The following is a 27,576-nucleotide window of genomic DNA, read 5'->3' as shown; positions in this document are numbered from 1 at the left end:
TGAGTTACAAAGAACAAAGAAAAGTACAGCACAGGAACAGGCCCTTCGGCCCTCCCAGCCTGCGCCGATCCAAATCCCATCTTTATACAGTTCCAGTGTAACTTATGTTTAATGCCTTAGTTAATAAATTAAAGGATTCTCGAGGCCTTATTAATGAAGTAAAGTTGATTTTCCTCTATAATTGCTGAAGAAAAAAATGTGTTGTGCATTTTGAGATGGTGCCTGTTACAGACCTGGGATATATATGGTATGGTGCTGTTTTCAGCCCTGGTACAGGTATAGTTTCGGTCCCTGGGTTTGCAATTCTCATCTGGAGCACCTACCCTACTGGGTGAACTTCGCTGATCAGTGATCCAACAATTAACGGAAGAAGACTATCCTGTACGGGTATCAGTAGTGCAGAGCCCAACTGTTGGTGTGAATTTCTCAGTATCGCCAGCCTGGACACATTGCGAATGGAGTATGAACTGGAGGACTTGGAGGCAGTTTCTGAAATGCAAAGATTTTGTAAACTCAAGTATAATAATAATAATCTTTATTGTCACAAGTAGGCTAACATTAACACTGCAATGAAGTTACTGTGAAAATCCCCTAGTCGCCACATTCCAGAGCCTGTTCGGGTACAGAGGGAGAGGGAGAATTGAGAATGCTCAATTCATCTAACAGCATGTCTTTTGGGACTTGTGGGAGGAAACCGGAGCACCCGGAGGAAACCCACGCAGACACGGAGAGAACGTGCAGACTCTCACAGACAGTGACCCAAGCAGGAATCGAACCTGGGACTCTGGCGCTGTGAAGCCACAGTGCTAACCATTGTGCTACCGTGCTGCCCTTAGTGTGGCCCAGATGCCTGTTCCTCACAGGGGAGCCAGGCAGGAAACAAAATGGAAATTTGACTGAATGAATCATACAAAATAAAGTCTATGGCGACTGAGTTCTTTGTGGTCAGCTCTCTGTGGCCAGGTTAAGGACACTTTTTGCAGATATGGGTGAAAATACATGAACCTTTGCCCACAAAGGTCAAGCCAGAGTTGCAGTTTGAATGTGTTGGCATGGCAACTTGAGAGCTTTGATATTGTACGATTGGAGAGTGTGAGCCTTTGCGTGTTCTGGAATCCTTGTTTTCTTTTCATTCATCTTAATGCTTTGGCTCTGATTAATTTCTTACTGAAGCACTTTCCCACTGGTTTACTGGGGAAGGAACTGCAGGGTAAACTCTCCCATACTGAGGGATCATGTAGCGGAGTCTGATCCCAATCATGCATGCATTTCCTATCAGAGGTCAATGGATAATGATCTGGAGCAGGACTGCAGTCTAATTATTGTCCTCCCTATGAGGCCAAATGATGGCTAGAAATTCCTGTTTCAAGGTCACCCAATTATATTTCCAAACTCGCAGATTTAAAGCCCTCCAAAGATTGTTATCCCCCGAGTCAAGATCTTCCACCTTCATCGGTTTAATAACCATCAAATCTCCTCAATGTTCCTCCTGTAGCACAAAGCCCAAGAATAAGGAAGTTCACTCGCAGTAAAACAATTAGTAACCCAACTATGTTCCTGATTAGGCCTTTGGAATTTAGTTCAGAAACAAAGCCCAGATATGTGAACATGCTTTAAACATTCCCTTATGATCTCAGAACTGAATCGTGACCAACGCAATCGTAGTTTAACAATGTTCCAGCTTTGCCACCGATGTCTATAAATTGTTGAAAGCAAGTTATCCTGAGACGGGTGATGGGACACTAATTTAGAAGAGTTTAAAACCGCCAATTCCAGTACTGTCTTTACCATTCCTAGTTTGCCTCTGTCCCATGTGTGTGTGACTAATATGTACAAAGTGATTCAGAGTGTTTTGCACTGTAATGGGCGATTAAAGCTGTGGTCAGTGCTCTGTCGAACTCTCGCTTCCTCCGAAACTTCAAGAACAATATCCTGACGGCAGGTCCCTCCTCCCTGCATCTTCAATGCCCTGAAACACTCCCTTCTACCTTTACGTTACTATGTGCCGTCATTTAAAACCCAGCTTGACGTCACTTAGTTGCTGCTACATGATTCACTATTTTTCCAACCATGGGGATATCCTGCTCTGTGGTCCTTGGCCATTCCAGGTTGTCTTTCAATGATAAGATCAGAAAACTGAGTATGTGCCTGCAGTCCTTTAATTCGTACCCTGTTCCTGTTGTAGGCTATCGCACACTGGCTGATTTATCTGTTGCAACCCATTGTCAGTCGAGTAATTCAAGCAAAATGAAACTATTCCAGTAATAGGACTGTCCATTTTATACAATAATGACTGGACTGTTAAAATGGATTGCTTGGGTTTAAAGGCCAAAGGGCCTGTTCTGTGCTGTACTGTTCTGTGTTCTATGTTCTAAAGCTGTGAGCTTCTTTTAAATCAGCTAATTAGAGAATATGCTATCTTTGGATCAGGAATGATGTTGGAATGTTTTGCTTGGATAGCAATTGTATACAATGGACAGGGGGACGCTGAAGGTTAGGATTTCCTTTTTGGATCTGGTATCCATCTGCTGTTGACCAAGTTTGGTTTTGATGTAAGTGCAAATCAGTTCTTTGGAAGCAACAACAACATCTTGCATTTATCTAGTACCCTGAACATTGTGAAGCACCCCAAAATGCTTCACAGAAGCTTAATCCGGGGTGGAAGTGGGGGTGGGTTTAATGCATGCTGTGCGAATATCAAAGTGGCTGCAGTGAGAGAATCTTTCTTTCAATAAATTTAGAGTACCCAATTATTTTTTTTCCAATTAAGGGGCAATTTAGCGTGGCCAATTCACCTAACCAGCGCATCTTTTTGGGTTGTGGGGGGTGAAACCCATGCAGACACGGGGAGAATGGGCAAACTCCACACGGACAGTGACCCAGGGTCCTCTGCGCCGTAGTCCCAGTGCTAACCACTACGCCACCGTGTTGCCCGGAAAATATTTTTAAAAATAAATTTGGAGTACCCAATTCTTTTTTTCCAACTAAGGGGCAATTTAGCATGGCCATTAAACCTATCCTGGACACCTTTGGGGGGTGGGATGAAACTCACGCAGAGACAGGGAGAATGTGCACACTCCACACGGACAGTGGTCCAGGGCCAGGGTTCGAACCCAGGTCCTCAGCGCCGTAAGGCAGCAATGCTCACCACTGCGCCACCATGATGTCCTTGCAGTGGGAAAATCTGACATCAAGCCACATTGGGGCAGTTGGCTAAAAGATGGGTGAAAGAGGTAGGTTTTAAGGGCACCTTTGAGGAGATAGAGAAGCCAAAGGTCACAGGGAATGCATTCCAGGTCTCGGGCTTGGCAGCTGATTGCAGAGCAGCAGCGTATTAATCATCGTAATGTGGCCAACACAACCCCCCAAGCCAGTAATCAGTTACAAATTACCAACACAGTTTGATTTGCCAACTCAAAAGGGATCAGTGCTCGCCATCCCGAGAGCTGGCGCCTAACGCGTAGCCGCCGACTCTCAAACAGCCGCTGCATTTAACACTTGCTTTCACATTGATTGGCAGTGGCTAGGATTTCAGTCCGTCCAAGTCCCGCCAGATTGACTGAAAACTCTTCGACCTGGCCATGCACAGCACTGCTGTGTCCATAAGCGGTACTGCAGTGCTCTGTCTGGGACTAAGTCCTGGGACGTTTGAAAAGGTAAGTCCCAGGGGTCTCAGAGGTGATGCGAGGGGGGGTGGTGCAATCGTGGCTTGGGAGGGGGGATGGTAGGGCCGGAAGGGTGAGGGGATCCTGGAGCTCCAATGTCCCAGGGGGAGGGCATTTCAACTCTGAAGGGGCCTTCAGATTGAGGCCCCCTCCCCCCGTCCCACCCAAGATGGTGAAATGTTTAAATGTCACTTTGCCACCCTACCCACACCTGCTCCCAACAGCCTAAAAATGGAGGCTGGGCAGGATAACGGATCTTGATAGGTGAATGGGTCGGTTTCCCACCCGAGGCCTTGCCCACCCAAGCGTGAAATTGCATCTGGGTTTGGGCAGGAGGGCATCCCAGGGGGATTCCCACCCATTCAATTTCATGCTCCCCACCCGCCTCAGAATCCACCTTGGGGGAGCGTAGATCTGCCAAAAGTGTGGATATGATGTTGCAACAAAACAGTCTTACTGCTGAAATTGTTGGGTGCCTGACATTCACGTTAACACAATTCTATTTGCCCCCAGCCTTTGGATATTTGAGAACAGGGGCATGCTGATTAATGTGCCTCCTTCTGAAAAATAGTCCATAGTCGCACACTGATATAGGACATGTTTGAAACTAGTTATCAATCTCTCCTGAAATACATTTCCCATTAGCCTGACATCCTCCTGCAGAGGAATCCATATCAGTGTCTATCTTCTGAACACTGGCACTTGTATGATCACAAGGCAGGTCAAATATTTATCTTTGTACAAAGTCCGATTAGAGGCAACATTTTGGTTTGAATTATTTACTTGGATTATTCGGCATCCATAAATCCGACCAGAGTTGTTAATCCTTGTTGTAATAAACCTATATCCTATCAGTCCTGGGATCAAATTGTTTGTGAGTTATTAAAAGTTTACCCCACTGACCTAAAGCAGACAAGTACTGTGAATTGTTGGGAAAAGTTATTTCTACACCACACAATGATGCTCCAAAACCCTTGAAATCCCTCCACACGCACCATCTGCCTGGAACTTCTTGTATTTTGGAAAACGTTCCTTGTTTCCTTGAAGGATAACTTTAACAGAAAAAGAATGAATTATAGTCAGTGCGCACTGTATGAATGTCACAGTAACTGCAGTGACAGCGTGGTCTGGAGATAAGGTATGGTTCCTAGGAAGGAAACATCTTGGGCGGGATTCTCCCATCGGGCGGCTAAGTGCCACGCCGGAGTAAAAATGGGAGTGTTTTACTCCGGCGTCAGCGGCCGTTCTGGGACCCCTTTATGCGGCCCACAGGGGGCTAGGACGGCTATGGAGCGGCCTACGGCGCTCCAGCTGCCGTTCCCGGTGCCGTGGGGTCCGCGCATGCGCAGTTGGGTCGGCGCCAACTAGCGAATGTGCAGTGGCCTTCTTCCCCCTGCTGGCCCCAATGCCAAATAGCACAGGACTACAGGAGCTGGCACGGAGGAAAGGAGGCCGGGGGGCAGAGAGGCCGGCCTGCCGATCGGTGGGCCCCCATTGCAGGCCAGGCCACTACGGAGGATCCCCCCCCCCCGGACCTTTCAATGCTGAGGTCCCGCCGACTCAGAGAATGTTAAAACGGTGCCGGCGGGACTCGGCTTTTTGATGACGGCCACTCGGCCCATCGAGGCCGGAGAGTCAGCGCATACCCCGACCGGTGCCGCGCTGACCATGCTGGCGCCGATGGTGCTGATTCTCTGCACTGTGGAGAATTGCATCGGGGCGGCATGGCGTGATTCGCTTGGCGCTGTGCCGATTCTCCGACCTAGCGGGGGTTCGGAGAATTCCGCCCCTTAATCTTCTTTAAACATTTTATTGAGGTATTTTTGGTCCAGCGACAACAACAAAAGAAACAATATACATGAAACCATAAACACAGTGCAAGAGCCATTTACCTCTCGTACAGGTCCCGCCCTTATTGACCCCCTACTCTAATCTAAACTACTTCCCCCCCCCCCCCCCCCCCCCCCATGCCCGTCTGCTGATGATTAATTTCCTGCAAAGAAGCCGACGAGCGGTTGCCACTTCCGGGCGAACCCTAACAAGTACCCTCTCAAGGCAAACTTAATTTTCTCCAAACAGAGAAAGCTAGCCATGTCCGACAGCCAGGTCTCCGACTTCGGGGGCTTTCAGTCCCTCCAAGCTAATAGTATCTGCCTCCGGCCTACCAGGGAAGCAAAGGCCAGAACGTCTGCCTCTTTCTCCTCCTGGATTCCCGGGTCTTCCGACACCCCGAAAATTGCCACCTCTGGACTCAATGCCACCCTTGTTTTTAACACCGTGGAGATGACATCCGCAAACCCCTGCCAAAATCCCCTAAGTTTCGGACATGTGCAAAACATGTGGACGTGGTTCGCCGGTCCTCCCACCCATTTTGCGCACCTGTCCTCAACCCCAAAGAATCTGCTCATCCGGGCCACTGCCATGTGAGCCCGGTGAACAACCTTAAATTGTATCAGGCTGAGCCTGGCACATGTTGCGGACGCGCTGACTCTACTCAACGTGTCTGCCCATAGACCATCCCCTATCTCTCCTCCCAGCTTCTTTTCCCACTTGCGCTTCAGCAACTTGGTCTGCGTCTCCTCCGACCCCATAAGCTCCTTATAAATGTCCGAGACGCCCCTTCTCCTACTCACCCTCTGGAAACTACCCTGTCCTGAATCCCCCTTAGCGGTAGGAGCGGGAAGGTTGTCACCTGTTTACGAAGGAAGTCCCGCACCTGCAGATACCTGAATTCGTTTCCCCTCGCCAACCCAAACTTCTCCTCTAGCGCCCTCATGCTCGGAAAGCTCCCCTCTATAAACATATCCCCCATCCTCCCAATCCCTGCTCTCCGCCATAACTGGAACCCTTCATCCATACTCCCCGGGGCAAACCGGTGACTATCACAGATTGGGGCCCAGGCCAATGCCCACACATGCCGCCTCCACTGGCCCCAAACTCTCAGGGCCGCCACCACTACGGGACTGGTGGAGTACCGTGCCGGCGGGAACGGCAGAGGCGCAGTTACCAACGCCTCCAAACTGATGCCCTTACATGAAGCCGCCTCCATGCCGACACATCCCCCACCACCACTTCCTAATCATGGCTATATTCGCCGCCCAGTAACAGTTACTAAAATTTGGCAGCGCCAGCTCACTCTCCCCGACTCCGCTCAAGCATTACCTTCCTTATTCGCGGGGTGCTCAGACAAAGCCCGTGATCACTCTGTTGACCCTCTTAAAAAAGGACCGTGGAATAAAGATGGGGAGACATTGAAATACAAATAGGAATCTCGGGAGGACTGTCATCTTCACCGTTTGCACCCTCCCAGCTAATGACAACGGAAGCGCGTCGCATCTCCGAAAATCGTCCTTCATTTGGTCCATCAGCCGGGCCAGATCAATAAAGCCCCGCCCGAATCCGAACCATCCCAGTACCTCCCACAGATAGTCCCATTCTATCCGATCAAAAGCTTTTTCTGCATCCATTGCGATCACTACCTCCACCTCCCTCCCTTCCGGGGGCATCATGATCACATTTAGCAACCTTCTGACATTGTCCACCAACCTGCCTGCCCTTAACAAACCCCGTCTGGTCCTCTCCAATAACGTCCGGCACACAATCCTCGATCCTGGAGGACAAGATTTTGGCCAGCAACTTGGCATCCACACTCAACAGGGAGATCGGCCTGTAGGACCCACACAGCTCCGGGTTCTTGTCCCGCTTAAGAATCAGCAAAATCATTGCCTGTGACATAGTCGGGGGCAAACCCCTCTTTCCCTTGCCTCATTGAACATCCTCAACAACATCGGCCCCAATATCCCCAAGAACTTTTTATAAAACACCGCTGGGTACCCCTCTGGCTTCGGGGCTTGACCCGCCTGCATGGCCTTCAGACCCTCCACTATCTCCTCCAGCCCGATTGGGGCCCCCAGCCCTTCTACCTGCTCCCCATCCACCTTTGGGAAATTCAGCCCCCCCTAGGAGCGCCTCATCCCCTCTGGCCCCGTAGGGGGTTCTGACGTGTACAGCCTGCTGTAGAAATCCCTAAACGCCTTATTCACCCCTCCTGAATCATCAACCAGTTTCCCATCTTCGTCCTTTACTTTCCCTATCTCACTGGCTGCCTCCCTCTTCCTAAGCTGCTGTGCAAGCATTCTGTTGGCCTTCTCTCCATGTTCATAGATCGCCCCCCTCACCTTTCTCAACTGCTCCACCGCCCTCCCAGTGGTCAGCAAGCTAAACTCCGCCTGCAGCCTCCGCCATTCTCTTAAAAGCCCTGCCTCTGGGGTCTCCGCATACCTCCTATCGATCTGTTGTGTATCCTTAACCAGTTGGTCCATCTCCGCCCTGTCCACCTTCTCCCTATGGGCCCGGATCGAGATCAGCTCCAGGCACCCTGCCCATTTTCGAGCTTGACCGGTCTAAGCCAGGGTCCATAACTGTGTTGAAGTTCCCTCCCATGACCAGCCTGTCTGAGTCCAGGTCCGGTATCTTCCCCAGCATCCTCTTTACAAACTCCACCTCATCCCAATTTGGTGCATAGACATTTACTGATACCACCTGCACCCCCTCCAGCTTCCCACTGACCATAATGTACTGACCTCCCACGTGCAAGACTATTTTACCCGCCTCAAACACCACCCGCTTATTGATCAGGATTGCGACCCCTGCAACATTACCAGGCCCACCTTCAATCCCCCACATGTGCCCTTTTGACCGGCCCATTTAACCCTCAAACCTTTCAGGTGATCAGCCTAGTTGGGGGGGCTAAGAGCTGCTAAGGCCCATTATAACGTTGACAAATAGATTGAAGTGCCAAACTGTTGGGGATCTATTCGCGCTCCTATTAGCCTGGAATGAGAATCTGACTGTTCGATTCAAGAAATTAAAAAAAGTGCTGGAAATACTTAGCAGGCCTGGCAGCATCTGTGGAAAGAGAAACAGAGTTAAACATAGAGTCCAATACAACTCCTCTTCGGAACAATAAACTTCTTTGGAATTCTGAAGTAAAGGCATATTGGATTTGAATCATTAACTCTCTCCTCAGATGCTGCCAGACCTGCTGAGATTATTGTTGACGTGAATGATGATCTTACTCCACTTTTCCTCATTTTTATACTTTTCTACAGTTATCACAAACAGAATTCTGCATTGTTCGAGAAATATATGAAATGAAACTTTCAATAGAGTCATAGATGTTTACGGCATGGATTCAGGCCCTTCAGCCCAGCTTGCCCATGCCGCCCAGTTTCTATCACTAAGCTAGTCCCACGTGTTTTGCATTTGGCCCATATCCCTCTATACCCACCCTGCCCATGTAACTGTCTAATTGTTTTTTAAAGGAAAGAATTGTACCTGCCTCTACCAGTGCCTCTGGCAGCCCATTCCAGATGCTCACCACCCTCTGTGTGAAAAGATTCCCCTCTGGTCTCTTTTGTGTCTCTCCCCTCTCCCTTTAAACCTGTGCCCTCTAGTTCTAGACTCCTCTACCTTTGGGAAAAGATGTTGACTATCTACCTTATCTATGCCCCTCAATACTTTATACACCTCTATAAGATCACCCCTCAGCTCCTACGCTCCAGGGAAAAAAGTCCCAGTCTATCCAGCCTCTCCTTATAACAAAGACCATCAAGTCCTGGTAGCATCCTCGTAAATCACATCTGCACTCTTTCTAGTTTAACAATATCCTTCCTATAATAGGGTGACCAGACCTGAACACCGTATTCCATGGGTGGTCTTACCAATGTCATGTACAACTTCAACAAGACGTCCCAACTCCTGTATTCAATATTCTGACCAATAAAACCTATTGAGTATTGAGGAGACCTTCCTGCAATCTGCAGGGAATAAGTTATTTTAGTGCCTTGGTATTAATACCACCACTGTAAACAAACAACATGGGTATGGTTGGTAATCGGAAGAAGTAACTGCAATAATCTCAGGCCAAACGACTGCGCCACCTTCTCGAGTATATTTGAGTATAGTGAGCGTTACAGGAACCAATGAGGCCAAAGGATGCTGTGTAATTGCTGTCTTCATTTTCTTTCAGACCGAATGTGTGCGGATCTCGCTTTCATTCCTACTGTTGTCCTGGATGGAAAACATTGCCTGGTGGTAACCAGTGTATTGTGCGTAAGTACTGCCAGCTCTAACCATTGGGGACACTTATTTCATCTGGGCCTCTTTAGGTTACGTCCTTTTTCTCTTTGAAGCTAATGTCAATCCATCATGTTGTTGCTCTGGAGACCATTTGGTGCTGGACTCAGACTGAGTTCCTGATGCAGTACTTAATTGCCACTTTCCAAAAAAAACCATGATCTTTCTAACTGTGTGTAACGTTGTAGTGGTTTAGCGGATATCAGCTCTTGAGCTAATCTATTAGGGTTGCCAGCCTCTAGGATTGCCCCCGGAGTCTGCAGGAATTGAAGATTAATCTCCTGGACACCCCCAGAAACCTGTGAGGAAAATCCACAGCGGCATTAAAAATAGTTCTGGACGGGATTTTTACCCCCACCCCCACCGTGGCATATTTTCCCCCGGCAGAGGCGGCCCTCCATTGGTCGGCGCTGGGCCCTGCACCCTCTGCCGCCGAGGAACACACTGCGAGGGAGGGCCACCATCAATGGGACCGGAAGATCCCATCGGCAGGAAGGGCTGGAAAGGTTTTGACATAAATTTCTTTTATATTCTGTAAATATTTGAGTTTATTAGTTTGAGAAATATTGGATATAGGAAAAAATAGCGGTTTAACTGTCATTGAAGGTGGGAGGTCATATGATGAAACTTTATACAGGCCATCAATTGGCAACCCTGACCGCCTGTGAATGCTAAGGGGGCCCAAAAGCCAGCCAGCATTTTAAATAAGGGGCCGGAATTGCACCAGACGGGTTTTGGCAGGGATGGAGGGGATGCACGTAAAATATGATGAGTGGCTAACCCACCACCGTTTCCCATAAAATGATAGGCACGTGGGTGGTGAAATTGAAAGCCATTTTAAACAAAGAATTAGTGAGCGCTTCAGCTTGTTATCACGCCAATTAGCCTGAATATTGTGCTGCCCATGCTGTAATAGGGTTGGCAAGGGCAGGCAGGCAGGAGTGCACATGCTGTTTTATTTTAAGCCCAACTGGTTAAAAGGCAGGAGGAAGGGAAGACATCCTTTGGGGGTGCCCTTTGCATATCGGGGCACCCCCTTCCAAATTGCTACCTCCCTCCCCCTTCCCCTTTTCATTTCCCATCTGGCCACCAAAGCTCTCCCCCTCGCCCTCTCCTTCCCTTGGGCTCCCCAATCACTCCCCATCCGAAACCTCAGATGTATCCGAGTCCAGGTCTTCCCGGATCCATTGCTATCTTCTTCTCAGGCTTGCTAGCAATCGCAACAGTGCTCACAACTGAACTCTGGACTGTTGGGACTTCCTCCCCTTGAAAGGCAGAAGTTGGATCCTCGCCTCCATAACGCTGCTGGCCATGCGTTACGGCGATGGTGTGGGGGCTTGTTTCACATGGTTCAATGGTTCAATTCAAGACCGACGTTTCTTTTAGTGGGCGAGGGAGGGTGAGAGGAGGAACAAATGGTACACCCTCTTGCAAAATCTAATATTTCAGTTCACACAATCTAACATAGAACCAGACCTTACTATTATAGGAGGATAGTGTGGTGATTATCCATAGTTTGCAGGTACCATTGTGGTGTCTTTTATCTTTATTGCTTCTCCTGTATAAATCTTCAACTCGGCAGAAGTGCACCTCAAATTCAATGATTGGACTCCCTCCCTTAGGTACTGAAATGTAAGCTCTCCCATCACAGTGGCTGATGCCGCTGAACTCATTTCCATCTTAAGAGGCTTCCCATTTCCCCGGAACATTTCAGTAATAGGGTCTATGTTGCCTGTTTTTAAATTAAGAAATGAGTGAATATCAGAATCACAGGTGCTAGGCTCTTCCGCATTGTATACTTGTAGCATCTTGGTTGATTGATTACTCGGCAATCTTAACTTAGCTTTGCACCGCTTTATTAAATGTCCTCTTTTGTGCCAAATCATATATTCAGCCTCCTTAAACCAACGTGATTCAGAAGTGTGGTTCCCTCCATATTGATAACATTCCACTTTAAGCAGTATTGACTGATCGCTCGTTCTGTACCTTTTGTTGGTGGCTGAAATTGTTTCCCGCTTTGCAGCTGCTTCGGTGGTTTTGGCGCCACTGCTGGCTACAGGTTCCTGCCATAACTTGGTGAATGGTGGGTGCATGTGGTGCACTCTACTGCTCCTCTGCACCTTTGCCAATGCTATCTATTGCCAACGCTATCTCTATTGAATGTTTAAAATTTATGTTGCCCTCTGCAAGCAATCAGCATTGAATAACATCATTGTTCTTGCCGCAGACTAGCCTATCCCATAACATGTAATTTAGAGTGGCTCCAAAATCCACAATACTCCAATTTCTTCAGTTTAGTAATGTAAGTAAGGATTGATTTTGCCCGGGGCTCTCACCTTCTAATTTAATTTGATCTCTGCAACGTGACTGATCATTCAGGTTGCAATTGAACCTTCATTAAAACCACAAGCTCACTAAATGATTTGGAGTTGGGCACACTTGGTGCTGTAAGAATGTGATAAGGTGAAAGGCCTGAATTGCTCAAACACTTAGAATTGGTTTACATTTTGCCTCCTCCCCTTTTTTGCTTGCTTGGAAATAATACCCCAGCCTCTCGACATATTGGCCGGGATTCTCCCCTATCCGGCGGAGCGGGGGGTCCCGGCGTGTCAGAGTGGCACCACGCCAGCCGGGGCCAAAAGGACTTTGCCGGCCGGCGTAAGTCCGCGTATGCGCCGGAGCGTCAGCGTCTGCTGACGTCATACCGGCGCATGCGCAGGGGAGGGGGTCTCTTCCGCCTCCGCCATGATGCAGGCCATGGCGGAGGCGGAAGAAAAAGAGTGCCCCCACGGCACAGGCCCGCCCGCCGATCGGTGGGCCCCGATCGCGGGCCAGGCCACCGTGGGGGCAGCCCCTGGGGTCAGATTGCCCTGCGCCCCCTTCCAGGACCCTGGAGCCCGCCTGCGCCACCAATCCCGCCGGTCAGGTAGGTGGTTTAATCCACGCCAGCGGAAAGGACCTGTTAGCGGCGGGACTTCGGCCCATCGTGGGCCGGAGAATCGCCGCGGGGGGCCCGCCGACCGGTGCGGCGCGATTCCCGCCCCCACCAAATCTCAGGGGGCGGAGAATTCAGGACACGGCGGGGGCGGGATTGACGCCGGCCCCGGGCGATTCTCCGAACCCCCGGGGGGGTCGGAGAATCCCACCCATTGTGTCCAGTCTTCTGTGCAGGAGTCAAATAGGTCTATTTGCCCAAAGAAAGGCACTGTGGTGAGTACTTCTGTTTTCAGACTTTGAGGATACTCACAGGTTTCAAGTCAGAGTCCGAGTCAGGATAATTTATCCTCATTGCAAAATGTAAAGATGCACTTTCACCGATTTCATCAGTTTTTAAAAAGTTTTTTTAAATTAAAGGGCAATTTGGCGTAGCCAATCCATCTACCCTGCACATCTTTGGGTTGTGGGGATGAGACCCATGTAGACACGGAGAGAATATGCAAACTCCACACAGTCAGTGACCTGAGGTCAGGATCAAACCTGGGTCCTTGGCACCATGAGGCAACAGTGCTAACCACTGCACCACTCTGACTCCTGCATCGGTTTCATTCATGTACACAAAGGGTATTTATTCATTAAAGTTGCTCAGCAGCCACATGGCTGTAGCTTGCTCCCAAAACGTCTCTGCCCAGGAACCTTTTTCATCATGGGTTCCACACCTGAGGCCCGATTGGTCACCCAGGCCAGGTGACCCTTACTCTGCTGTGTTGCCCTTAAAGGGATAATCACCACATATAGCTTCTCAGATTTCAGCTATTCTCTATCATTAACACTCAAGTGTACTCAAGCTTTTTAAGTGAAAATATAAATGCTGAAATAGGTAAAAGGAAATGCACATTTTCAGGCAGTCAAAAGTGAAAGATTCTTGTAGCAGGGACAAAACAAATTCAAATAAAAGCAAAATAGTAAAATACAGCAAGTTAATATTTGACATGTAAAACGAATACAAACCCCGAAAGGCTGTCGCCCACTGACTGCTTAGTGTCACTTCAAATGAAACAGCATAACTGGAGACATAACAACGTAGTGCCACTGTAAATGTGACATAGTGTCGTCAACTATCAAGAAAACTACAATTTCACTGTAGCTGTAACAGAAATTTGTCACCGCAAATGTGACACTGTAACATAACCTTAAATGGATTAATCTTGGCATCAACTGAGTTAAAGGCAACCTAATAGCAGCCATTTATATCGGATTGCTTTATGCTAAGTTGCCAATTTCTAAAGTGCATTTGCTTTTCTCTTTGTCTAGCCATTTGTCGGAACACGTGTGGTGATGGATTCTGCTCCAGACCAAACATGTGCACTTGTGCTAATGGGCAACTTTCCCCAGGTTGTGGATCTGGTTCAAGTAAGTGGCATTCTGTTGATTCTATAAATAATGTGGCAACTTGCAGGCACCAAACCACTTCATTTGGCCAATTCAATGGTTAGATGTAGAGTAGCGCTATCTGTTCCTTGACCCATCAAACACCTCCCAATTAGGTACAGTCAGGGCTGCTGCAATCACGAGGCAAACAAGGTGGTCATGTAGAGTGGCAACATTTTGAAGGGGAGGGGTGGGGAACTGAACAAACTATTCATGCAATTACTGTTAGGATCAGGTTAACAAGGGTGAACTGACCCTTCTCTTTGTCTCTCTCCTGTGTTGGTTATAACAGAGTTTAATTTAATAGAGAGGTGATATTGCCAATTTAATATCTGTTTTACAGTGTATAGCACAGTGCAATAAATAAGCATGTGAGGTTCCTTTTAAGTCAGCAAGTAAAGAGTTAGTTTTACTGCTCATACTCACCCAGGTAAAGATGCAGAAATTATTAACAAAGAATGTATCTAAACTGAATAATTGTGGTATTATAGATTATAGAACAGTACAGCACAGAACAGGCCCTTCGGCCCTTGATGTTGTGCCGAGCCATGATCACCCTACTCAAACCCACGTATCCACCCTATACCCGTAACCCAACAACCCCCCCCCCCCAACCTTACTTTTTAGGACACTACGGGAAATTTAGCATGGCCAATCCACCTAACCCGCACATCTTTGGACTGTGGGAGGAAACCGGAGCACCCGGAGGAAACCCACGCACACACGGGGAGGACGTGCAGACTCCACACAGACAGTGACCCAGCCGGGAATCGAACCTGGGACCCTGGAGCTGTGAAGCATTTATGCTAACCACCATGCTACCGTGCTGCCCACAATTGCTGCCCTGCATCAGATATCTTCCGCCAGCAACAAACTGGGCGACCCAAATTTTGCCTTCCCAGGAACCAGACCAAATTTCAATTTTCCACAGAACCTATTTGCACATTGTACAGAATTTTGTCGAGTTACTGGGCGCACAAATCTTGATGTAAAATAGTGATTTTTTTTTCTCTCTCTGACGATGGAATATGAGCTTGTCCTGTCCTGTGTTCTCATTAGGACATGATGAGTCTGTATGTTTCGGGGTCAGTTTGAAGTCACTTAATTTCTTATCCTACCTTATTTTGGCCGACTTAAGTGTTTAGTCCTGCACCGACTTTTTAAAGTTCCACTCTGTAGTTAACACCAAGAGAAAGACAAGAACCTGCTGGTTTAATAATTAAATCTTTCTCCTCCTCATTATCTATAAATTTCCCTTCTACATCTTCAGAACTGAATTTCCCCACAGGTTCAGGTTGGGGAGGTTGGCTTTGCTTCATGTTTCCAGTGTCTTTTTATTCCTCCCTTTCAAGAGAAAACCGGGTCTCGGGGTCAAAGATCCAGCAGTTCACTGTGCTGGAAGGTTCCAGAGTGGGAGCGAGGAGAGATAGAAAACCAAGTAGTACATGTTTAGTAGTCGAGGGCAGTCGTTGAAGCTTCAATGTTGAACATTATACCACAGGACAAGTAGTGCAGGGGGTACTGTAAGGTTTTCACCGCAGGGGCTGAATCCAAGGGGTACTGATTTCATTATTAACCATGAAAAAAAATCAGACAAGCAGATCAAGAGCTGTAATTGGCTTCAGCACCCCCATTGGCTAGGTAAGGCAAACAATAGGAAAGGTGGACATGTATACGTCAAATGAGGCTAGGTTGAGGCTCAGTTGTGGTAATGCTATGGCATCCATGAATCTACTAGCATTCAGGTGTCGAGGTGAGGCAGGGGTCACGTATTGGAGGATAGCTGCCACTGTGAAACTTGCAACCCAGCAGGAACCAACACCTTCAAGACATGGGAGGGGATGTGGGGAGAGGGAAGCAAGTTTAAGGTCGCATTGACTGACATGTTTCTGTTCTGGATGAGCAGTCAGAAAGTACAACGGTGCAGCACGGTGGTGCAGTGGTTAGCACTGCCGCCTCACGGTGCCGAGGACCCGGGTTCGATCCTCGCCCCGGGTCACTGTCTGTGTGGAGTTTGCACATTCTCCCCGTGTCTGCATGGGTCTCACCCCCCACTACCAAGAAAGATGTGCAAGGTAGGTGAATTGGCCACACTAAATTGCCCCTTAATTGGAAAAAAAGAATTGGCTACTCTAAATAAAAAAAGAAAGTAAACTTTTATCTTCACCTCTGATATCTTCACCTCTGAGTGCATTCCGGTTGTGGAAGAATTTGACCCGTTCAGAGATGAACGACATCAGTCAGATAATCACACTATGTAGATTGGGTGGTTCAGAGCTCATGGGCTCTAGGCATGGTGAGAGGGGTTAATGAGTGAGAACTGTGAACAATCGCTCTGATTAGTGACGCCATAGAGTGGTGTAAGTCACATGTCTGCAGTGAAATGTGAGCACAGGGCATGTTCAGGACCATACGAACTGCAAAGCCAATTATAACAGCCTCATGGTTTCTTGGCATTTGTGGAATCCCTTGTTAGCGGTAAGGTAGAAGAACAGAAGTTAGTCTAACTCTCGAAGGACTGGTGCACTGAGTAGACTAAGATGGTTGTTCGTATGAATTACGACCTGGAAATCACTGGGAGAGAGTTTATTTCCCAGGTTGAAAGAAAGCTTGCATTTATAGTTTTATGACCTCAGGTCAATCCAAAGTGCTTTTACAGCCTACTTTTTTTCAAGCAGAGTTGCTGTTGTAATCTAAGAAACACGGTAGCCCATTTGCACACTACAAGGTCCCATAAGCAGCTATGTGATAATGAAGAGCCCATCTGTTTTAGTGTTGCTGATTGAGGGATAAATAATGGGCAGGACACCAAGGAATATTCCTCCACTTCTCTTCAGTATAGAGCCATGGGGTCTCTTAAGTTTAAATGAGAAGGTAGCTTAGCATCTCATTCAGAAGACAATATTCCATCAGCATTGGAATGTCAGCCTAGATTTTTACACTTGCATCTCTGGAATGGGATTTGAACCCACAACCTTCTTGCCTCTAAGGCACCCACTGAGCCCCATCTGACATTTGCATATATCTATAAACAGGATGGCCATTTGAGTGTTGTCTTTCACTCCAAACAATTGCTGCAATCGCGACTGTACCCTGACATCTGTAACCTGCTTCTCGCAGTTCCTGTGGGATAACCACGATAATTGTGGACCGAGTTACGAGCAAGACACATTAACACATCTGGAATATCTGTGATTGGAAAGCCCATTGACTGCAGCAATATTTCCTGCTCTTTAATCGATAATGGTCATTTAGATATGACATTTGGTGGCTATTCCTGGATACAAACATGCAACTATTATAAAATACCGTAAAAAATGTGCAGATATCTGGAACTAAGAATTGCTGTTTAATCCTGGTGTGATTTCATGAAAAGATTTGAAGAAGGCTTGGCATGCTGTGCAATTGTGCCGTTTCATTGGGGTTTCCATCAAGACCATATCGCGGGGGGTGTCAGGAGAATTCAATCCTAATATGGTTTTTAATAATAATAATTTATAATAATAACCTTTATTGGCACAAGTAGGCTTACCTTAACACTGCAATGAAGTTACTTTGAAAAGCTCCTAGCTGCCACATTCCAGCGCCTGTTCGGGTGCACAGAGGGAGATTTAGAGGGCGGAATTCTCCGCTCCCGCGATAAATCGGGAAGGCCGTCGTGAACTCGGCCGAGTTCACCTTACTCCTCTCACTTTATTCACCCCCACCCGGGGGGCTAGGAGTAGCGCACCGAGAATGACGCGACGGCGGCACCTAAGTGACGTCAGCCGCACATGCGCAGGTTGGGCGGCTTCAGCCCGCGCATGTGCGGCTGACGTCACGACGGCTGACGGCTCAAACCCGCGCATGCGTGGTTGCCGTCTTCCCCTCCACTGCCCCGCAAGACGTGGCGGCTTGATCTTGCGGGGTGGCGGAGGGGAAAGAGTGCGTCACTTTGAGACGCCGGCCCAACGATCGGTGGGCGCCAATCGCGGGCCAATCCCCTGCCGAGCACGGCCGTGGTGCTCACTCCCCTCTCCGCCCCCCCCCCCCCACAAGCCTCAAACCAGCATTTGGCACCCATATTCACGACGACAGCGACCAGGTGTGGTTGCCGCCATCATGACCCGGTCGGGAACGGCAGGCCGCTCGGCCCATCCGGGCCGGAGAATCGCCGGTCGGCGTGAAAAACGGTGAGCGGCGATTCTTCCGAGTGAGGGGTGGGAGAATCGCGTGGGGCGCCAGGGGGACGTATCGTGAGTCGTCCGGCCCTCCCGTGATTCTCCCACCCGGCATGGGGAGCGGAGAATTCCACCCAGAATGTCCAATTCACCTAACAAGCACGTCTTTCGGGACTTGTGGGTGGAAACTGGAGCACCCGGAGGAAACCCACGCAGACACAGGAAGAACGTGCAGACTCCGCACAGACAGTGACCCAAGCGGAAATTGAACCTGGTATCCTGGCTATTGCAGCTACAGTGCTAACCACTGTGCGATCGCTAACGGCTGGAACGTAAAAACTAGATCAATTTTTGAAATGAATTGCCAAACGTTTCGGTTTTGGTTAATGTGGTGATTAATCCTAACTTCAAATTTAAAAAAAAATCACAAACATGATATTCTTTTTTAAAATAAATTTAGAGTACCCAATTATTCTTTCCAATTAAGGGACAATTTAGCGTGGCCAATCCACCTAAATTGCACATCTTTTGGGTTGTGGCGGTGAAAGCCACGCAACCACGGGGAGAACGTGCAAACTCCACACGGGCAGTGACCCAGGGCCAGGATTTGAACCCGGGTCCTCAGCGCCATAGGCAGCAATGCTAACCACTGTGCCGCCGTGCTGCCCTCCAAACATGATATTCTTGACAGTTTAATGTTTCAAAGAAACCTAGAATAGTTCAGCACTGAAGGGGGCCATTTGGCCCATTCAGTGTTTTCCCATTGTTAGTTAGCCACATGCACATATGGAAGGCTAGGAATGGTTGTCTTATTATTAAATGTGTTTGAATGACTATGGGCTGCTTTTCTCTTTTGTTATAACAGCTGGCAGCCATACTGTTTCCCAAGGAATTAAAAGTATGTTAATGTTTTGCCCATCTGCTTGCTACAACCTTCCTCCCCTCCCCCATCCTCGACCACCCTCTGGCCTCTCGCGCCCACAACTCCTCCCTCAGCCTTTGAAATAATAATTCAAATAAATAAACACAAGTAAATAATTCACAGAGTTTGATGAGAAAGCAGAAAACTCATTAGAGTGGAGGCCAACAAGTGGCTTCAAATGGCTAGTTCGCAGCAGGCCCCAAAGCCAGATTTGCCAAAATAATATTTTATTTTGATCTCTGTTCTCTTCCTTTCAATAACTCCTCCTGAGCTGGAGGACATGCCAGGGCCAGCTCTTGTCTTTGATGTCGGTGCGTTAAGCACCACCTGGGTGCAATGTGGAAAGGAGAGGATTGGACAAGGAGGATCATGTGCCAATGCTTGTGCCATGTTTGCAATTTGCATTCCGTTAATTGAAGTGAGAAAAAAAGTGAGATTCTGTTACCAGTGTCTCGCCCTCCCTGTGGAATTGTCCTCTGTGCCCTCCAGCAAAAGTTTCTGCTCTGCTCTGGTCAGATGACAGATGGTGTCAGGACCAAGGTGATCCGCATTACCCTGTGCCTGTAATGATCTAACGTAAACTGGTGGAGGTGGATGGCGGCCATCTTTTCCCCCTGCAGCACTGAAGGCCTCCTTTCTGCTCCCTTCCCACCCTGAACCCAATTAAAAATTGGGTAATTTTTAATGTAAAAAAGATGTGTAAAGAGATGAGTTCTGTTCCACTTAAAGAGGAGCAAATCGTCCCCTCTCGACTGTTTTAATATTAACACACTAAATCATTTTGTGAAAAGAACCTCCACCATTCCATATGGTAGCAAAGGATCTTTTTTTTTTCTTTTTAATATTAATTTAGAGTACCCAATTTTTTTTCCAATTAAGGGGCAATTTAGCGTGACCAATACACCTACCAGGTACATCTTTTTGGGTTGTGGGAGTGAGACCCATGCAGACACGGGGAGAATGTGCAAACTCCACACGTACAGTGACCCAGGGCAGGATTTGAATCCGAGTCCTCAGCGCCGTAGTCCCAGTGCTAACCACTGTACCACGCGCCACCATAGCAAAGGATCTTTAACGATCATTTTTCTGCAGTTTTAACTGAGCTTTTTAAAAAAAAAAAATCACTTCAATCTACAATTACAGAAAATCTTATTGAGCGGAATCACTTTGAGGAATAGGTTACGCCGGTCAGACATAGATGAGACAGTTAGAGTCAAAAGCAAAGAAATTTGAAGTGAGCCTTTAGTTAATCCTGTTTACTGGGTAAGAACAGTCTGTAATAAAGTGAATGGGATTTTGAGCCTTACTGAGTTTATTCGTTGTGCAGCTTTGAAGCCACATTTGAGCACAGCTGCAGCAAATGCCACGTGTGAAGAAGTCCAAATTGATTTCTGTCATTCTGTAAGTGCAGTCATCTGACCTGCTTTGTTCTCCTTGCAGTTCAGCAGTGTAATGTCAGGTGTATGAACGGTGGATCCTGCTCAGATGACAATTGCGTTTGCCAGAAAGGATATACTGGGACACACTGTGGGCAGCGTGAGTATCAACATCACACTACTGCAAATAGACTTCATCTTTGATTCAGTTCACAGGCAGAATGGAGAGGGCGAGTGGCATGCTGGATCAAGTGCTTCCCACTCCTTATAGAAACAGCAGAGCTACCAGCAATTTCACTCCATGCAGTGAGTAATTCCTCTCCAGGAAACAGCATAATCTATAGCTAATCATGCAGGGTTATAACTGTACAGTAGTGAGACAAGACCACCTCTTGCTATTCTAACAAGTTCCGAGTTGGCTGCAGTTGCATTGTGCTTTATAGCAGTCTATTTTGCTTCAGTGTCCAACATGAGCACTGATGGTAGTTTTTATTGTGTACAATAAGCACAATAACTATCTGTTCTCCTGGTTAACCACGATTACTGACTTTAATATTTTGTAGCCACACTGCCTGTGGTATTTGCCATGAAAAAGAAATTATCACCAGCTGAAATGGAAACAGATTTTAGCCAAAATAAGAATCACTAATAATTTCAAGATTAGGCTAATGTAATAAATGAGGCCTGGGAGGAACTTTCTAATGCTTAGGACATATCTGATAGCAGGCTTGAGTCATTACCCATTGATGTAACCCATATGGAAGACAATTGAGGACATTCTTTGATATATCTCCCTGTCGATCTACACCGGTCATATTTGAAGTTATTTGGCAAGTCCCTTATTGAACAAAGTTGGAAATTTCCAGGAAACCATGATCCAGCCAAGAATCTGGTTTGTGCTGTGTAAGTTTCAGGGCAATTTCACACTGCCTTGTACAGAGAATCTGTAATGTCTACATTTGATCCTGTTAAAAATTGTCTTTAATCTAAACCATATTTAATGCATTTGAAATGGTTAAAAGAAATCACTATTGTGTCTTTGTCCAAACCGATGATATGGGCACATTGCCAACAGATGCCATCTCTTTTCTTTTCCTGATTAGCTGTGTGTAAAAATGGCTGCCAGAATGGAGGCCGATGCATTGGACCAAGTCGCTGTGCGTGTGTGTATGGGTTTACTGGGCCGCACTGTGAGCGAGGTAGGCCACTTTTCTATGTGTTTCTCCGGATGGTTAAGTTTTAGGTTATGAACCACATCTTTGTATTTGGATGAATCTTAAAATTCTTCATCATTGTGTATGATTTTCTTTCCGCATATTTCACAGTGATGGGAGCAGTAAAGGATCTGAGGGATCAGGCCCACTTCAATGCTGCCTGGTTGAAAACTATTAAAGGTTTTGGACGGGGGATATTTTTCCGAAAACTAGATTTACATGCAAGTTAGATACACAGACGTCAAGGTGTCAAGGAGTGAATCTGATACAGAGGTGTGAAAAGGTCACGAGGGTGTGAATGTAGTTGTCAGATGTAAAAATGCCAACTAGTGTAAACTTTCACGACAATGAGCATCCCAAAGTGCTTTACAACCAATTAAGTTCTTGAGAAGTGTAGCCGTTGATGCAATAAAGAACAAAATGACTATGAAAATAAAGAGGCCGTGCAGCATAAATGCATAGTAAGTGAAACAACAAAAACTACTTTTCCATTACATTCCAAGTGGGTTCCCCAGGGTTAGTGTGTGGAAACCCAAACCCCATGGCTATTCTATGGAATCCCAGGTACAGCCCTCTATGGTTACTCTATGGGAATCCCAGGCACAGTTTCCCATGGTTACTCTATGGGAATCCCAGATCCAGTTCCTCTATGAGAAATCCAGTTCCCTGGATTACTCCATGGGAAACTCAGACTCGGTTGCCCAGGATTTCTCTATGGGAATCAAGGGCAGAGTTGCCATGGTCACCCTATGGGAAATCCAGATACAGTCCTCCACGGTTACTCTCTGGGGGACCCCGACTCGGTTCCCCATGGTTACCTTTTGGAAAACCCAGGTACAGTCCTCCATGGTATCGGAATCTCATACTCAGACCCCCAGGCTCAGTTCCCTGAGTTACTCTATGCAAAACCCTGATTCAGTTCTCCTGGGTTTCTGTGTGTGGGAAAGTCGAATCTCGTTTCACACATTTTTATACTGCAGCCTAACATCTACAATTACTTTTCCTTTTTCCCACCTGGTCAAATGTTCATCTTCTGATTTTCAGTGTAGGGTAGCTGTCAGCCCAGCCTAGCAGCTTTTACACTAACGATTGCACCAATTCCTTTGCACCTAGGATCCCTGACTATTAACTGCTGGGTTAACATCAATAGTGATGTAACCAGTGACCTAGGGCATCAGCTTGGAGGAGTTGCCGATCCCAACTATGTGAGGGAACAGGATCACCAACTGAGATTTGAGTTAGTGACATACATGCTGGTTGATGGGGATTATGGAGTTTGACCATGTGTGAGGGTGAAGGGATACAATCGGGATACAGCCAGTAATAAAGGCTTGGAGCAGTTACTGAGGGCGTGATCTACAAGCTGCGTTGCACCCAAACGGGGGTGCGACACAGCCAGTCGATGCCAGGAGAGGCCTACCCTAGGCTTCCCGACAGCCGTCGCACCTCGCGAGATTTTCTTTTATTTTAAAAATAAATTTAGAGTACCCAATCAGTTTTTTTTCAATTAAGTGGCAATTTAGTGTGGCCAATTCACCTACCCTGCACATCTTTGGGTTGTGGGGGTGAAACCCACGCAGACACGGGGAGAATATGCAAACTCCACACAGACAGTGACCCGGGGCCAGGATCAAACCCGGGTCCAAGTCATTCACACAGGAATCCAACGTCCTCCTCGCTTCCATCCTAAGGTATAAACATTTACTATTGCTCAGTGATACTTGAATGGTCTATCTAAGGGTTTGCAGCTGAACCTCATCTCCAAGATTGTCATGGATACACTTCCTGATTGGAGGTCGCCAGTTCCTTCTGGGACTGCCGGTGGCTATCTTGTTTAAGGCCTGACTGTAACACTCTAGAAAGTAGAGGAACAGGTATTGGCAATAGCGCCTTTCCAATACCAGGCCCCTTGTGACATCGCAGTAGGTAAACGAGGACTGGGTGAACAATATTTCAAGATGGGAGAAAAGAATAGAGTTCTGGCTGAGTTGGCACTTACAGAGGATTGAATATAGGAGACCAGTCGAGACAGCATTGGAAGAGAATGATTTTACCCATCTTTCCCAGTGCGAAATTGATAAGGCCATGAGATGGTAACATCAAGTGGGGTTTAAAATGGGCTCCTGATCATATGTGGTTAGTTTTTATGCTGGGCAGGAACTGAGAAGGTTCACTGGCAGGATTTGTAGGTAACAAAAGATTGGGTAAGGGTTTTAGTAATATAAATATACAGTGCTACAGAAGTGGATTTGGGCAACTTTTGTTGATTAAGATATGGAGATGGAAGCTCAGCTGAGCAGTAAGTAGGTTATCAATGTTACAAACTGTTTGTTTCAATCTGAAAGAATGCCAACTAAGGGATATGGAATTCTATTGTTTGGTCATTTTGGAAGATGAAGGTGTCTCGCTCTTGGCAAAAGATCTGGCTGGAGGCAGAAATCCTTCAAAGTAACCTTAATTTACATACGCCACTGTGTTCAGGATTACAAAGCTCTAGGACGGAGCCTCTGTTCATTTCTCAGGTACTATTTATTCTCTTCTGTGCGGTATTATTATTATAGATTTTTTTAAAATTTAGAGTACCAATTCATTTTTTCCAATTAAGGGCAATTTAGCATGGCCAATCCACCTACCCTTGCACATCTTTGGGTTGTGGGGCGAAACCCACGCACACACGGGGAGAATGTGCAAACTCCACACGGTCAGTGACCCAGAGCCAGGATCGAACCTGAGACCTCGGCGTCGTGTGGCAACAGGGCTAACCCACTGCCCCACCATGCGGCCCCATTATTACTATGGTTGAGTCGTATTAGAGTTAACCCTTTACAGGAATCAGTAGCAGAGTTTGTAACAGGCTGGTGAAGACAATGCCATTAAGTTTCCTCCAGTTTAGATGGAGGAAATTGCAGCACATCTTAATGTAAGCAAATGTTTGATGGCAATCTGACAGTACAGAGACAGTGGAGGGAAAGATCGAGCTTGACCAGTTATATAAACATTTATTTTTTTAAATATATTTTTATTCTCCTTTTTCACATTTTCTCACAAATTTACACCCACCAACAATAAACAATAATCAATAACAAATATGTCAATCCCCATATCAATAATAACGATCCCATCCTCCCACCAAATCCCAAACATTAGCTTGCATGTTCACACAAACAAATGAAAAAAAGGAATTAAGGATCACCCATAGTCGCCATTAACACACAGCCCCCCTCCCCCAACCCTCTCACCCACACGCCCCAACTAATGTTTGATGTTATCCAGTTCTTGAAAGTGCATAATGAATAATGCCCATGAATTGTAGAACCCCTCCATCCTTCCCCTCAGTTCAAACTCAACCTTCTCAAGAGTCAAGAATTCCAACAGATCCCCCCGCCACGCCAGGGCACAGGGTGGAGAGGTTGCTCTTCAACCTATCAGGATCAGCCTTCAGGCGATCAACAAGGCGAAGGCTACAACATATGCCTCCGCACCTGTTTCCAAACCTGGCTGGCCCGACCCCCCGAAAATGGCCTCCCGGGGGCCCGGGTCCAGTTTCATGTGCACCACTTTAGAAATTACCCTAAAAACCTCCCTCCAGTAATCATCTAACGTTGGACAGGACCAAAACATATGAACGTGATTAGCGCCCCCCCCCCCCTCCCCGCAACGTTCACACACATCTTCTCCTCCTTCAGAGAATTGGCTCATCCTCGCCCCCGTGAGGTGTGCTCTGTATTCCACCTTCAGCTGTATCAGCCCCAACCTCGGACACGAGGCTGAGGCACACACTCTCCCGAGCACCTCACATCAGAACCCCTCCTCCATATCCTCTCCCAACTCTTCCTCCCACTCTGCTTTGATCCCTTCCAGTGGTGCCTTCTCCTCTTCTAAAATAGCTCCGTAAACCGCTGACACTACCCCCTTCTCCAGTCCCCCTGTCGTCAGCATCTCCTCCAGCAATGTGGAGGCCGGCTCCACCGGGAAGCTCTGTATCTCCTTTCTGGCAAAATCTCGAACCTGCACGTATACAAACATTTCCCCCTGCTCCAGCCCATACTTCGCTTCCAGCTCCTTCAATCCTGCAAACCAACCTATAAGAAACAAATCTTTTTATATAAACATTTATAATGGCAGTCCGACATGTAAACAATGATTGGCTTGGGTACAGTGCTCTTTCAGCGGGTTGGTTGAGACTCGATGGGCCAAATGGCCTCGCTCTGCACTGTCGGGATTCTATGATTCTAATTGCCTGTCACTCTGAAGTTACAAACTTCTGCCTCTTGGTGAAACTCGCCCAGTGAATCCTCCGCTCCAGAAGTGTACCATCACTGTTCACATTTACTCCTTTCTCTGTGTGTTCTGCTCATCTTCCCAGATTCCTACAATACTCCTGGCCCAGCTCAAGGAAGCTCCTCACTTTTCCTGCATTTGTCACCTCTCAAAGCATGTGGGAAACCCTGCCTCACTTTCCCTGTCTCCCTGCAAGCTTCAAGAAAGCTCTCCCACTTGTCACATCTGGACCCAGAGCATCCTGTTGGCCACCCGCTTCTCTCCTGCGGCACTGCAGCCCCTGCAGACAATGTTTGCTGGTCAGGCCGCTCTCGTGTTACTCTGTTCCACAGCTCAGTGCTGCTCTTTTGCCACTCTTGAGCATAAAAATGAAGATTAAATGATAGATAAATGATTTGGAAGAAAATGTAGCTGGTCTGATTAGTAAGTTCGCAGAAATTGATGGAGTTGCAGATAGTGAAGAGGACATAAACTGGTTGGAGTCTTGGGTGGAGAAATGGCAGATGGAGTTTAATCCAGACAAGTGTTAGGTAATGCACTTTGGAAGGTCCAATGCGTGCAGGAATTACATAATTTAGGAATCAAATGGTAGAACTCTTGCGAGTACTGACAGGCAGAGAGATCTGGGTGAGAATGTCCACCGATCACTGAAACTGGCAACGCATGTGGATAAGGTGGTCAAGAAAGCATACGGCATGCTGGCCTTCATCGGTTGGGCCATTGAATATGAAAATTGTCAAGTTGCAGTAGTACAGGACCCTTAGTTAGACCTCATTTGGAATATTGTGTACAATTCTGGTCGGCACACTACCAGAATGCTTTGCAGAGGGTACAGAAGCGGTTTACTAGGATGTTGCCTGATATGGAGGTATTAGATATGAGGAGATGTTAGTTAAACTCGGTCTGTCCTCACTGGAATGACGGAGGTTGAGAGGCGACCTGATAGAGGTCTACAAGATTATGAGTGGCATGGACAGAGTGGATAGTCAGATGCTCTTTCCTTGGGTAGGAGAGTCAGGTTCTAGGGGACATAGGTTTAAAGTGCATGGGGAAAAGTTTAGAACAGATGTGCGAGGCAGGTTTTTTTACACAGAGGGTGGTAAATATATGGAATGTGCTGCCAGGGGAGGTGGTGGGAGCAGGTACGATAGCGGCATTTCAGGGACATCCAGACAAATATATGAATAAGGTGGGAATGGAAGGATAAGGACTGCGTAAGTGCATATAGTTTTAGTTAGGCAGGTACCATGGTCAGCGCAGGTTTGGAGGGCCAAAGGGCCTGTTCCTGTGATGTATTGTTCTTTGTTCTTTGTTTATTAACACTCCAGCAGTGCAGTACTGAGGAAATGCTGCACTGCCGGAGGGCCGTCTTTCGGATGAGCGATTTAGGCAAAGTTGCTACCTACCTGCTTTGGAGAGTGTAATAAATCCGAATGCATTAGTCTGAAGAGC

The 27,576-nt window shown here is 47.2% G+C and overlaps 1 protein-coding gene across 1 annotated transcript in view; it reads left to right on the top strand.

Annotated features, from left to right (window-relative positions):
• fbn2b (fibrillin 2b) overlaps window positions 1-27,576 on the top strand; it is a 310,225-nt gene that overhangs the window by 6,186 nt on the left and 276,463 nt on the right. The window contains exons 2-5 of the mRNA XM_038776744.1: window positions 9,697-9,779; window positions 14,055-14,153; window positions 20,694-20,789; window positions 21,733-21,828. Of these exons, the coding sequence (XP_038632672.1) occupies window positions 9,697-9,779; window positions 14,055-14,153; window positions 20,694-20,789; window positions 21,733-21,828 (374 nt within the window). The remainder of the gene's footprint in view (window positions 1-9,696; window positions 9,780-14,054; window positions 14,154-20,693; window positions 20,790-21,732; window positions 21,829-27,576) is intronic.

Source organism: Scyliorhinus canicula, chromosome 18 (assembly GCF_902713615.1).
Source record: "Scyliorhinus canicula chromosome 18, sScyCan1.1, whole genome shotgun sequence".
Lineage (NCBI taxonomy): Eukaryota > Metazoa > Chordata > Chondrichthyes > Carcharhiniformes > Scyliorhinidae > Scyliorhinus > Scyliorhinus canicula.
Note: the sequence above shows the minus strand (reverse complement) of the source record. Positions and strands in the feature narration are given on the sequence as shown.